The following is a 14,997-nucleotide window of genomic DNA, read 5'->3' on the forward strand; positions in this document are numbered from 1 at the left end:
GCTATGAGCCATCATGTGGTTGCTGGGAATTGAACTCAGGACCTGTGGAAGAAGAGCAGTCAGTGCTGTTAACTACTGAGCCAGTGCAAGTCTTATTAGGCTCATGGACAGCTGAGCAGAGAAGTCACAATCACAAATGTAGGTAATGTTAATTAAGGTCTGCCTGGGTATCAGTGAGCACTCAGTAGACCTTGCTATCAATTCAGACAGTACCACTTTTCATCGACTCTCAAGTTTACAAGGAGGTTAGTTGTACCTGCTCTGCAAGCTGATGTCATGGGTAGTCCCTTTTGTTGAGTTGGCTGTCATTTGAAAGCAGCAGCTGGAACAGCCACTGAACTGCTATCCGGGGTTTTTGTCTTGTTTAAATTAAGATGTTCCTATATGTCTGTTTTAGAAAAGTGATTTTTATTATGGTTAGAGAAAAGTTTGGTTTGTATTCCTGTATACCCACGTTTTCTGTTGAACATTTTGTTTTTTGCTTGGGAGTGTTTAAAAGATGTTTTTTTGTCAGTGTGGGGAGACTGGCACAAAAAATTATGTAGGAGATTGCGCAAGAAATAAATGTGATAACTGGCTGTATATGATCCTTTGTTGTCTTGTGATACAATAAGCCTAAACTCTTTGCTGCACCTCCTTCCAGTAACTGCAGGCATCATGAGATCTTCCAGTGCTGTTGTGCTGCAGGATCATGCTTTTATTAGTCCCCCACTGGCAACGAATTCAGAGTCTATGGGATATATTTCATCCCAAGATGTCAAATTTTTTTTTTTTTTTTTTTTTTTTTGTTTTTCGAGACAGGGTTTCTCTGTGTAGCTTTGCGCCTTTCCTGGAACTCACTTGGTAGCCCAGGCTGGCCTTGAACTCACAGAGATCCGCCTGCCTCTGCCTCCCGAGTGCTGGGATTAAAGGCGTGCGCCACCACCGCCCGGCACAAGATGTCAAATTTTAAAGGCAACTCATGGCATGTTGCATAACCAAAATGAAGGTGAGAGAGAGAGTGATTAACAGGATTTGTGATATTTTATGCTTCTTTCCATTTGTGCTTTGTGATCACTGGGAAGTCAAAGGGAAGACTTCTTAGTTAATATAGACTTTGTAGTTTCAGCAACCATAGTAGCAACAGTAGATTAGCATTGGAAGCCTTCATCTTAGATATGCTGCTCTTTATTTTCTTAGCTTGTATTATAGAAATACCCAGTGTGAAGTTGACATGGCTTTGGGCACCATTGTACACAGGGGTGTTTTGGGAAGTTCATATACACAGAAGTCTGAGGATTTTGTTTAGGGTGCAGATGCTGAGACCTACACAGAATCAGGATCTGCATTTGTTCACAGCACTGTCTGGTTAGGTCCATGTGGTTGGAGTTGCAAGGAGGTAGAAGTGTATTTTTGTTTCTTCCCTGTATGATGTGCACTTTGGAGAATTGTTTACTCTGTCTGTTCAAAGGCACAGAATATGTGCTTATTACTTCTTGCTCTCCTCATGTGCACGTGTCCATTTGTCATTTCGTTCTCAGCACATATGTGGAGGTCAGAGGACAGTCTTCCCTCCTTTCATGCTTTTATAGGTTCTGCCAAGTGCCATCTAGCCTCTGAGCCACCTCCATGGCTCCATGACTCTACTAACTTCCTGGGATTCTTGTTAGAGAACATGGAGCATCTGGGAATTGTATATTTGTGTGTGTGTGTGTGTGTGTGTGTGTGTGTGTGTGTGTGTGTGTGTGTGCGCGCGCGCGTGCAAGCACAGAGAAAGTATTATGACCATATGACGGATTTACTTCCTTCCTGATCACTTGTCCCCCACCTCTTTAAAAATATTTTAAGATTATTCCATAGTAGCTAAAGAAAAGAAAACCCCTTCATTTACCCATTTGCACTGTATACTAAAAAGTGAACACATTGCTTGGGGGTGTGGGGTTTCTTTTCAGTATTATACATCATGGACAAGAGAGCATTGTGAACATTGAGACAGAAATACTGGATCTAAAAACTGGTTTGGGGCTAGAGTGTAACATGAGACTCTTGGAAGATATAGAAGAGCAGAAACATGTATAGATATGATGGTAAGAGAGCTAGGGATAGAAGTACCGTGGTAGAGTCATTAAATTACATTTGTCTTACTTGGGTCTTTAAATCATAGATGGGGTAGAGAGGTGAAGGCAGTGTGTAAAATGGGTTGTTGAATGAGAGATGTAGTTTTTTGTATTAATCACTGCTGAAGGTAGTGGTGGATTAAATAATCAACATGTCCATAATTTCAGGCACTTCACACTAGATATTGTCTAAGATTGAGCAGCTGGGCAATGGAAAAATAGGGTGAGCAAAGTGAGTAGACAAAATAAGAAGGAATCCCTTTTTATTAGTACTTTTATATTATCAGGTTTATGTCCTGATTCTATAGATCATTCTATGGCACTTCAGAATGAGGGGATGGCCACAGCAGAATGAGTGGCTGGCTGTGGGTACTGCAGGCTTGCTTACCTTTGCTCTGTGTTCCTTGTATTGCTAGGGAGCAGCAGGTCACCACAACTCTGCAACTGTGAAAGGGATATTTGGAATATTCTGTATCATCACCTAACATGCACAGTCAGTTTATTGCAGTGGCTAGCCTTGACCAGCTATGTCGATTATAAAGCAACAGGCCTGCATGTGTGTAGATTTTATTTGAAGCTGTATAATCTGTCATTTGTAGGTTGCATCTCCTGTTTAGAGTATTTATTGGTGTAATAAAGCTGCTGGTGTCAGTAACTCAACCTTGAATGTGGCTTCCTTTGTATGCATTTCCATCCCACATGGTTTATATTTTAAATACACCTCAGTTGGGTGAGGTATAATTTTTTCATCTACAGCCGGAGTCAGGATGAGGGAGGGCTCTAGTCTTCAGAGAATGCAGAAAATCTTCCTGGGAGTTTCATACTTAGAGCTATTTTGGGGCTTTGTGATTTGTAAACTGTTGGTGGAGGAAATAATAGTCATAGTTTGTTCTGGAGATACAAAGAAAAGAATGAGGATGTGATGTTAGGGAATATAATTTGGCCTGACAGCTTTAATGAATAGGTCCTGGCTGCTTAAAAGGTGGGTTTCTAGCCGAATACGCTTATCTCCTGCCTATAGTTAGCACTATCATTTGGTTGCAGGTGATCTGCTAGGGGAGCTTGCAATTGCAAACTCAAGGAGAGTTGCTGTAAAAAAAAAAAAACAAATTCAGCCATATTTTGCTCTACATATATTGAATATCCACATCATCTGCCACATGATTTTATTTGAATTCCACAAATGGGGTCTAGTTTTAAAAAGCATTTATGTTTCTGGTTCTGGTTATGATTTTGAAGGTCCCTGGTGACCTGCAACCCATTGGAGTTCAGCAGTTGCTCATGTTCAGAGTTGGGTTGACTTCTTAGCTTTCCTGTCAAACCCCAGATCCCATCCTGGTGAGTGTCTGGCATTCTTGTAAGGCCACCCAGAGCTCAGGATGTGCTGCTGTCCTGTAAAGGGGCTGCCCCACTTCAGAAATGCCGTTTTTGCAGGTCTACAGGGGTGAGGGAGAAACTGTATCTTGCTTCCTTCCTTGGGCTTTTCCTTTACTGGAGGATATTGATCTCAACAAAGGGGTCAGGACCCCTTTGAAGGGGCATCAAACAACCCTTCTACTCGTGTTGCCTAAGACTTGGGTCACAGCATTAGGAAGGCTGAGAACCGCTGCTACAGGAAAGCTTCACAAGAAAGAGTGCAGCTTTATGTAGGGCTTAGAATATTTATGTGGTTGGATTTCTTTGTAAGAAGTAGTTTGAAGAGTATAGAAATTTAGGAGCTGGACCAGACTTTTCTTTGAGGCCAATGGAGATTTTACATGGTTTGTTTTGTGATGGTCATAAAAAACCCAAGTCCTTCATACAACCCCTATGCCCTGGATGACAGTTCTGAGCTATTGTGCTTCTGCTCCAGCAGAAAGAAGGATGGAAGAAGCAAGCACAACTGTTTTTATCCTGCCTTTACCTAGACATTATTATTTTCTCTTTTCATAGAGGAATCATCCAAAGTGTCTGAGAAGCTCCAGGTGAAGGATATAAAAATGTTTAAATCTTTTTTGTTTTTTGGGACATGGTTTCTCTGTGTAGCTGTGCGCCTTTCCTGGAACTCATTCTGTAGCCCAGGCCGGCCTCAAACTCAGAGATCAACCTGGCTCTGCCTCCTGAGCGCTGGGATTAAAGGTGTGCACCACCGCCTGGTTAAAATGTTTAAATCTTATAGTAGGTGTGTGATTGTTAGGTTAGTAAAGTGCAGAGGTCAATAGAAAAGAACCTCTGAATGTTCTTAGCTAGCAGAATTTTTGCCGAAAACTAAACTGAACAGGCATTTCTTCTAGTTTCCATATGATACCACTTATTCCATATGCTATTTCTATGATTAAACCTAGGGCTGTGCCCTAACACCCCACAGTAGTAGTCTCCTCTCAGGTCCTCTTATTTATTACTTAAAATGTACAGTATCCAGTCCACTTAAAAAAGAGAACCACATATGTAATGTAACACACACACATGTAATATAGTTTATATGTGGTCTAACTCACTACACATCTGGTTTTGGAGATGACAACTGTTTTCTGATTTTTGCTAGGAGTATGCAACTTCAGTATTAATAGTGAATTATGTGGGTGTTGGGTGCATGAGGAAGTAAGGAGATTTGCATTCCTTCATTGGAAGATTAGCTTGATTTGTGAAGTAGGAATGTATTGCCACTTTATACTCTAGTAGTGGATCATATAATACTTTTTTTTCTTTCCTAAGACGGTGCCTTTCCTGGAACTCATGCTGTAGCCCAGTCTGGCCTTGAACTCACAGAGATCCACCTGCCTCTGCCTCCCGAGTGCTGGGATTAAAGGCGTACGCTACCACCGCCCGGCCCATAATACTTGTTTTGTTAGGAACATCAAACCTGTCTCCTCCTAAAATAAACACACTCAATCAAATAAATACTCTTAACTGTGTATCTCTGACTGATTAGGTCCTTGCTATGGTAGGCCCAGGTGACTTCACACTCATGAAGACACACCTAACTCTGTTTCCCAAGTAGTATTAAAGGTATGCCCACCCCTACCCAGTTTGAATACTACCTTTACAGTGAAATTTGTGTGCCTCATTTTTAGTAACTCCTCTTTCCATTTCCACAGGATGACAGCGATGGGATCCCGTGGTCAGAAGAGAGAGTGGTACGGAAAGTCCTTTATTTGTCTCTGAAGGAATTCAAGAATGCACAGAAAAGGCAGCATGGGGAAGGCATTGCTGGGAGCCTGAAATCAGTGAATGGTAAGTTCACAATAGAAACTGAATATGATCTTTCTGTGTTTGCTGCATTGTTCTGAATTTGGGTGGGTGCTTACAGCTTGAGCTTGCCAGATATGCAAGAATGTATGAATATATATTGTGGGCCTTGTATTAAGTTTATAGATTTATTTTCATGTTCCTTTATGCACTGCAAAGTGGAATTGGGAAGGTACCTTAATCTGTTTTGGAGGTCATGAACTGAATGTGTGCATTTATCTACCCCCCTTCCATGGTTTTCTACACAGTTTGTGCACAGACCCCTTTAATGATCTTGTTGAAATATGGAGCCTACGTTTAAGAAATAACCTCAAAACCTACTACTCCTTGGGCTGTGCCACCAGTCTGGTGGGCACCCCTGCTGTAATCCTTGACCAGGCCTGGCTGGTTGCTACAAGACATAGGTGTACAATGATTAGAACCCTAATCTCAAAAGAATCTCTTCCTGTATTTCTGGAACAGATCTGAAAAACCATAGAGAACTGGCTCCCACTTTTACTGCTTTCTCTGTCTCCGTCATTCAGTAGGATTTTAGAACAAATAATGCTAGAACTATCAAGACCATTTCATTGTCTGTTTCTAGTTGTAGTATGTTTATTTCATAGTCCATTTTATATATCTTAAAGCTTTAAAGACCATATTTCTTAAAGATTGTGGAATTTTTTATGTTCCACTTTGTATGAGGCCAAGAGCAAAGAAAGAACCACTGGAAGAGACCCTGTTTTTGTCTTAAAGGTTTGACTTTGGACACAGGTGAATCAGCACATACAGTGTACCAGGTGTCAAGTGATAGTTCACTTATGGCTTCCAATTTTCTTGTCCTTTCTCCCCTTCCCCACAATCCCTCCCCCATGTGTATATGATGAATATATTTGTGTAAATATGGAAGTTATTGGAGAATTCTGGATGTTGCTCCTTACCTTCTACCATGTTTGAGATGAATCTTGTTTGCCTTATTTATAAACTGAGTACTCGATGGTTTCTTGTTGGAACTTGTACTTAGAGAGTGGATCTGTTTGTTGACTTGTTTTTATAGCGCCATGGCAGGGTTTTTCAAGACCAGCTCTGTGAACAACTCCATTGTGTACCCAACTTGTTACCCAACGTGTTCCAACCCCTGTTGGGGTAACTTGAAGGAGGACACAAACCCTGCCTGGTGGGTTGTCTCACGTAGGAGTTTTCTTACGCCAAAATAAATATACTATTTTATTTTATTTTTTTACTTTATGTGTATGAATGTTTTGCCTGTGTGTATTATGCACCATGTGCATGCCTAGTACCTTAGAAGGCCAGAGAGAGTGTCATTTCCCCTGGAACTGGAGCTAGAGAAGATTGGTGTCTTGTGGATTCTTCTGGGAATTGAATTCTGCTCCTCCAGAAGAGCAACAAGCACTCTTTACCCCTGAGCCATGTCTTCAGCCATGACTCTGCCTGTTTTGTTTTATATAGTGTCCTCCTGATTTCCTCAATGCTCACCTGAGCCAATATGTATTTGGAGAATTATGTAAGCTGTAAAAACCAGTTTCCATTCCTTGCTTGCAATATGGTAAACTCTAAGCTCTCTGAATATTTGACATGGTGCTTTATTATTTTGATGTAGCATAGTAGTATTTTGCTTGTTAAATTTATGAGTGTTCAGGCATGAAGTGTTGAGGAAGAATAGCGTTGATTCCAGAGCAAGAATAGAGGAGTAGCAGCTGCTGATAGAGGTTGCTTTACTTTGGTAAATAGGAATGTTATCTTATCCAGGAGTTGCAGGCAGTGCCAAAGCACTATTAATTTATTCATTGATTGTCAGAAATTCAGTAACTAACTGGGAAATACTTTTCCTAACTGGGAAATATTAGGTGTTATAAAAAGAAGTTAGAAGGTTTTCCAGGCTTTAATAATGGTATTATTTGGATAAATGAACACAAACTTGTTCATCACCCATTACTGCTAACCATCTGGCTAAATTTAGCTTTGACTTTGTGATAGTAAAAGTTAAGTTTTCGTCAGGGCACTTACTGTGATCCTCCCTCTGCCTAACAAATTGTGGGATTACAGATAGGTGCCACCATGGCGGGTCTGTCTGTCCATTCGGTCTATTCTGTTTGCCTGTCTGAATTTCCATTAGTGTGTTGGGTTGCTGTTGGGGGTTTTTACACTTTTCTGGGGGCCTGCCACCCAGCTCCCAAATAACTTCACATACAGAGTCTTATTATTACTTATGATGCCTGGCCTTAGCAGCTTGGCTTAGTTTCTAGCCAGCTTTCCTTATCTTAACCATTCTCTTACTTCTGTAATTCTTACTCTTACTCCGTGGTTTGCTGGTTGTGTAGGTGGGTGGGTGGCTGGACCCCGATGTCCTCCTTTTCTCTTGCTCCTTCTCCATCTCTCTTTCCAGATTTCTTCCTTTATATTTTCTCTCTGCCTGCCAGCCCCACCTATTCTTTCTCCTGCTTTGATATTGGCCAGGTGTTTTGCACAGACACAGTGACACAGTTTCACAGAGTTAAACAAATGCAACATAAACAAAAGTAACACACCTTAAAACATTCTACTACATTTGGGGGTTGTGCTTATGGAAGTTAGAAGACAAATTTTGGGAATTAGTCAGTTGTCATCTTCTGCCTTGTTGAGGCAGGATCTCTCCTGTTTGTGTGACTGCTGGGCCACATACTATAGGCTAGATATTTTGGGCAGTTTCTACCTTTCCCTCCTATCTTGCTTATAGGTTTGATGGAATTGTATATGCCTGCCACCACTGTGGATTCTGGGCATCAAACTCTGGTCCCACGCTTGTGCAGCTAGTATTCTTACTAGCCTTCTCCATGAGCTAATCAGCTTGAAGATACTGTTAACAGTTTTTGCTGTGAATATGCCACTGTCTCCTTCTTGTTAATGTTATTCAGGCAGTTTTCCAAGACCAGATCAGGTTTCGTCAGGGCTTTTGAGTTCTTTTGTTGTTGTTATATTTGTTTGTTTTGTCTTTTTTTTTTTTTTTTTTTTTTTTTGGAGACAGGGTTTCTCTATGTAGCTTTGCACTTTTCCTGGAACTCACTTGGTAGCCCAGGCTGGCCTCAAACTCACAGAAATCCGCCTGCCTCTGCCTCCCAAGTGCTGGGATTAAAGGCGTGCGCCACCACCGCCCGGCTGTTTTGTCTTTTTTTATCTAACAATTAAAACAGGTTTTAACCAGACACATTGGTACACAGGAAGGCAGAGGCACTTGGTTTTTTTTTTTTTTTTTTTTTTTTAATTTCTAAGGGCAACTGGGTCTACATAAAGAGGGACCTGTCTCAGCAGCAAACACCCAATCCTTAAAACAAAACAAAAGCTCTAGTTTCCTCAGAAGAATCTTGAAGGTAGCTACTATGCTAAGCAGAGTTTGACAGTTTTATAGGGAAGAGCCAGAAAGTAGGATTTCCACAATGGGAATATCTCTTTTTGTGAGGGTGCTCTGCTTTTCTCCACTTAACAAGAATACTATGCTATAGGGTTCAGTCAACACCCCCCCCTGCCCCCCAAGAAAATCAACCACACAGGATGGATTCAATACATTCGTGTTTGATGTTGAGTGACTTCTCATTGCATGTTGTGTGTGTTCTCTGTGGATCCCTTAGATCTGCATGATGCTTGTTTTAGTTATTTGACAGCAGCAACTGAAGGTAGGAAGGGTTTATTTGGTTTACAGTTCCAGGGGTTACAGTTTACTGTGATGGGGAGGCATGGCAGCAAGAACACGAGGCAGCTGGTCACATTATATCCACAGCGGGGAAGTAGAGAATGTACAGGAATTGTAGCCAGGCATGAAACCTCAGTCAGTGCCCTTCTCTAGAAAAGCTCCATCCTCTTCCTTCCACAGCCTGGCACAACAGCACCACTAGCACCAGGTGAGGACCTATGTTCAGAAAGCCTATGTGGGGCCCATAGCACATCTAAACCAGCACAGCCTACCCATAGAAAGAAACACTTTGTTGTTCTATAGGTCATATGTAGCTAGGGAATAGGTCAATGGGGATGTGGTGATGAAGCAAGGAATCGATTGATTTAAATGGTGATGGGCAGTGAAGAGATTGATTGCTCTGTCAGTGGACTAGAGATTGGTTCTCTGCTCCCATGTTGGTGTATCTCATAGCTGCTTGTAACTCCAGCTCTAGGGAATCCAACACCCTCTTCTGGCTTTTGTAGGCACCTGCCCACACGCATTTATACACACATTTCATTAAAAATTTTTTTCTTAATTCTTAGCCACAAGGTGAAATGGTTCTACTTTCAGTTTTTATTTTTATGAATGTATATGGTGGTGATAAAGCTTTAAGATTGCTCATTAAAGAGGGGCCTTTACTAGGAGGTGAGGTCATGTGTCTAGAAGTAGGGCTGTGTTTATCCGTTTTTTAGTTGAAAAATTATTTTGATCATTTTTTCCATTTCTCCAGTTTCCAGATCCTTCCCACCTACCCACCCAAGTTTGTTCTCTTACTCTCCCTCTCTGTTTTCAAACAAACAACCAAACACCCCCCTCCCCAGTTGAATCAAAACAAGCAGAAGACCAACAAGAAAAAAGGCATGTAATGGCAGAAGACCTTTAAGCTAAAAGGTGTATATGGACACACAGTCCTAAAGTGGGATGTTTTCATCAAACCTTTCCCTCTCAGGCTCAGGTGGCTATGGAGGAAGGGGAGGTGGAAAGATTATTTAAAAAAAAAAAAAAATCCACAGAATCCATTGAGACAGTTTTTTGTTCTGAACAACTACTTCTGGGCAAGGAAGCCTACCTTGGAGTTGGTATAACCAGTGGTATTCCATTGGAGAAAACCAATTTTCCCCCTTTGTTAAGTATCAGTTGCAGTTAGTTTCTTAGTTGATACCATGTCCACTTCCCCCTTATAGTGCTGGAACCTTGTCTGGCGTGAAAACTTGTGCATGTCCTATGGGTGTTAGCACAGTCTGTTTGAGTTCTTTATGTGCATCTTGTGTCTGGAGGACTTCTATGACTCTGGCTCTGTGTGCATTCCTTGTAGCTTGGAAGTCTTTTGCCATTACATCCTTTAAAGTCCTCATACCTCATCTTGAAGCTGAGTAAAATTGTCTTTTGAATATACATGTGGTAGAGTTTGGTTTTTTTGTTTTTCTCTTTTTAAAGAGTCATGTAGGTATTTATTTCACAGTAGCAGAATTGGAATTATAGTTTAAGTAACTTTGATTTCAGATGACAGTTTGCGATGCAGAACACATGAAGCTTTATTCTTCTGCCATCTTTTAAACAAAGCTGTTTCCAGATTATTGTTTCTTCTATAGGAATTTCTTAGAAAAATTCACTTAAAAAACCCAAAACAGTGCTACCTTCACATTTACTGTGGGATGTGGTTGACATAATTTTCCTCTAAAGACCAATTGATGCAACTTCTGTTACATCAGTGGCATGCTGGAATGATGAGGCAGCACCTCTTTGCCCTCACCATTTGTGTGAAGAAGGAGTTGGGTGGATGTTGGCTGTTAATACAGAAGACTTGCATAGGAGCATGTGTGTGAATGGCTGAGCTCAGCCTTCCCGTGTCCACAGGTTATGTAATCACTTAAGAGGGCACAAGAGATTAGAGACCTCATTTTTATGTTATAAGATTCGTGTTCACTATCCATCTTGCTTTGGTGCTCACAAAGTGACAAGGACTGAAAGCTTTTGCTTGGTTAAAGAAAGGAAGCACACAAGAGCTTTGAACAGTGTTGTGGATTGACTGCATGACTTAACATCATCATTGCAGGTTTTTGCTGTAGGTGGGTGGAGGGGTGAGGCAGTATTAAGATCTGCTGATTGTGAGCCTTCTGTTCTTTCTACTGTTGATAATGCCACTTTTCCTGAATGTAATGAAATGACAAAGGTTTTCTAAAGAGCTTGCAGAGGCTGGGACCTTGGCCATTCTTGAAGGCCCTTGGCCTGCTGGGGCTAAAATTAGGGACATTTAAATAATAACATGCTACACAAATAATGAGTACACATAATTACACAGTAAGAGAGGGGAGCTATTAGCTGTATTTGAATTTCATTTGCTTCCTATAAATGTCATCTCCTATCAGCAAGCCCTTTGGCCAGCAAAATAATTTTGAATAGATTTAATGGATGTTGGATCCCATTCTTTAGACTCTTGCAGTGGGCAGGAATTATAATAACTAGACTAATCTTCACATTTCACAGTTAGTGTTGGAAGACTTTCGCTGTGGTTAATGCATTTAGTCATTAGAACAAACTTTTGTGATGAGAAAACTATACCCTAAGAATGGTGTAGCAGTTTGCTTATCTAACTAGAACCCGGTAGTGCCATGATTCAAACCCAGTCTATCTGGATTAGACTACTATTTAATTTATTTAACATTTAGATAAATAGAAACAATTTTTGAACCCTCTATAAAGATAAGATTCCAACAAGAATTCATAAAAGAACTCTTGTTTTCAAAGTAATTTTTTTGGCAAATTAAAAATTACTGAGCTGACAAACTATTAAGTATCCTGATTATATTTTCAAATAAAGTTTTAGTGCTTACTCCCTACCTCTCCCAACCCTCCTGCTGTCCCTCATCTCCTCTTGTCCCCATGAGCCCTCTTAGTCTCTTTTCCTGTTATCCTTATATCCTATGTGTCATTTTGTTCAGCCTTTATTGCCTGGTTTTACCCTTTCTTGGTATCCTTTAAGGGGCTGGTATTTACTAAGGTGACTGTGTTCTGTGCTTTGATATCTTGTGATTGAATTGATAGCAAATTCTTTACCCTCTCTGTTTAGTCATAGACACAAATGCAGTCAGTCACCTGGGGATGCATTTGTGTATGTATGTATATGTATATGTAGCTTTCACATTAGTTTGGCTTTCTATATGAAAAACAAAACACAAACAAACCCAAAACAGAAAGTTCTGGAATACTTTGTGTCCTGAGATGTATAAAACACATACCATGTAAAAGAAAATATGGATAGAACAAAAGACATGGTTGAAAAAGCAAATATTTTTGTTAAAAATAATCTTTGTTTACATACAGAGCTGCATATTTTACTGTAAAGAGATACTCCATTACTACTTCTCTTTGCCTGTCTTTTGTAATCCAGGCTACCTTTGAGCTTATACCTGATCCTCCTGCCTCTACCTCCTAAGTGCTAGGATTACAGGCATGCTTCACTATGCCTGGATTTATGAGGAGCCAGGAATCAAATCCAGGATTTTATGCATTCTAGGCAAGCATTCTACCAACTGAGCCACATCCCTAGCCCTGATATCTTGCTCTTCATAAAGGGATGTTTAAGATTCATGTTTTTTTTTTTTTTTTTTTTTAAGATTCATGTTTTAACATGAGAAAAATATATGTGACTAAAATCAAGTGAAGCAAAAAAAGAAGGTTCCTATAAGATAATTAGGTCAGAAATCAACATGGGGCCTGTGTGTCTGGCAAGACTAGGCTAGCAGGGAGTCAGCTTATGTCAAAAGCCCTTTTGTGAATAACCAGGAAAGGCTGCATTGAAGATCCTTGCAGAGGATCCTTGAAAGATGAGTTAGGGTTCATAATCAAAGAATCAGAGTTGGATGAAAGTGATGATGTTAGTGACAGACAGAGGTTGGGACTAGAAAATGAGCTCTGCCAGATAGTATAATTGAATTGAGGTAGCTGCCATGGCAGATTTGCATGGCTGGGGCACATTGCGACTGGGGATTTGGGGTATGGGAAATTAATGATTGCTACAGTAGGAGGGAAGGGTCAGGTTTTATATATATATATATATATATATATATATATATATATATATATATATATATATATATATATATCACTTTTTTTGACAGAAACTTTTGAGCTTTGATGAAGAACCTAATAGCAGGCATGGATATGCTGAAGACTGACTAGAACTAGAAAAATCAATTTAAATGACATTGAGATGCCAAGCTTCCCAATTGTCCTGTGTTGCAAGCAGTCCGAAATGGTTTTAAAATAAAAACCCGGAACCAGATTTGGGGTAAATGGTGAAAGATCAGAGGAAACAAGCCACACAGCCACTTCTTAGCTCTCATTACTCCTCAGCCTATCCTGTCTCCAAGAATTCTCAGTCCTCAGCAGAAAGGGCCTCTCTTTCCTGTTTCCTCACACCTCATTCCTGTTTCCTCAAGCCTTATTATATGCCCAACCATTTCACTTCCTATCTCAACTTTCCTAGTGCTGGGATTAAAGGTGTGTGTGCTTCCCAAATACTGGTAGCAAAGGCATTAGGTCTCAGGTGCTGGTATTAAGGGTGTGTGCCACCACTGCCTGGCTCTGTTTCTTTTAGACTGGATTACTCTGATTAGTCTAGGGTGGCCTTGAACTCACAGAGATCCAAACAGATCTCCACCTCTGCCTCCTGAGTGCTAGGATTAAAGTGCCGCCACTGCCTGACCTCTGTGACTAGCTTTGTCCTCTGATCTTCAGGCAAGCTTTATTAGAGTACAAAAGAATATCACTACAGTCCTGGAGCAAGCATCCTATGTGGAAGGGCCTATGGGTTACTGTGTTTCTGTTTGTGGTCACAACTTGTCTCAGACCCATTGTCCTCCAACACTCTCAGCTCTCCTCGTTTGTCACTTTTCTGAGGCTGGTCCTTCTTGCTGATGATGTCATCATTTTCATATAATTGCACAGGTAGTGTCCTCAGGAAGGAAATTTCGATGCTTCATCCTTTTCCTGCTCTCTCTTCCATTTTAAAATCCCATATATGATAGTAGTAGGAATCAAGAGGATGGAACTCCAGCGGAGTTTGGAGTTTTAGTTAGACCTGAAGTTTCTCCTCTGAAGGATCCTTTTCTCCTTTAGTATACTAAGTCACTCTATCTCCCCCTCTCCTAAGACAGCATTAGAAATGACATCTCCTCCTTCTTGACTTATCTTTCTCAGCACTATACAAAGCATGTTTCTGATTTTTTTTTTCTTTCTCAGATTGGGGGGAAAACCCTATTGACATTGTACTTCATGCACCTTCATCTTGTCTTAATTTTATTGGAAAAACTCTTTTTGGTACATGCCTTTAATCCAGCATTGGGGAGGCAGAGGCAGGAAGGATTCTGAGTTTGGGGCCAGGCTAGTCTATAAAGTGAGTTCCAGACCAGCCAAGAACCTGTCTTACCACAAAAAGAATTCAGCCCTCTCTTATTTCTGTCCTTAATGCTGGGAAGGGCAGATACTCTGTTATTGAAGTAAATGTTTCTGTTCCTTTTTCAGTAATTTTTAAAATTAGCATATGAAGTTCTATAGCTTTTGCTACATCATCTTGGAACATAACTTTTCTTCTTTTTGTATCATATAATGTAGGCTACTTGGCAAGTTTAATAATACTGATTTTCAAATCCAGTTCCACACAACTGGATTGCCTGTTCATCTACCTTTGCAATGGTTGGCTTCTTCTGAACTCCAGACTTGTGTGGCCACTTGTCTGCCTCATCCACGTACTTGAATCACACACAAACACATACAGCAAGTGCCATGATACTAAAGGTTCCTGTATGTGTCTTTTGTTGTGTTTATGTAGGCACTTGGCAGTGTTGGAATGCGAGCCTCAGAATTGGATAGCTGACATTCTAAGGCCCCATGAACTTAAGTTGTTCCAAAGTCAACTGACTCCATTATCTTACCTGCTCTCCCTTCACCTTTCTTCCCTTTCAGTAAATAATAGTTGCT

General features: G+C 40.6%; 1 protein-coding gene across 12 annotated transcripts in view; it reads left to right on the forward strand.

The window, feature by feature from the left end:
* Positions 1–14,997, forward strand: part of Jarid2 (jumonji and AT-rich interaction domain containing 2) — a 193,096-nt gene that overhangs the window by 86,533 nt on the left and 91,566 nt on the right. For all 12 annotated transcript variants that reach the window (XM_076573248.1, XM_076573251.1, XM_076573244.1 and 9 more), the window contains one exon: positions 5,174–5,309. Coding sequence is in view for 6 of the 12 variants with exons in the window: in XM_076573244.1 (XP_076429359.1) it covers positions 5,174–5,309 (136 nt within the window). In the remaining 6 variants the exon portion in view is untranslated. The remainder of the gene's footprint in view (positions 1–5,173; positions 5,310–14,997) is intronic.

This window comes from Peromyscus maniculatus, chromosome 5, assembly GCF_049852395.1.
Source record: "Peromyscus maniculatus bairdii isolate BWxNUB_F1_BW_parent chromosome 5, HU_Pman_BW_mat_3.1, whole genome shotgun sequence".
Lineage (NCBI taxonomy): Eukaryota > Metazoa > Chordata > Mammalia > Rodentia > Cricetidae > Peromyscus > Peromyscus maniculatus.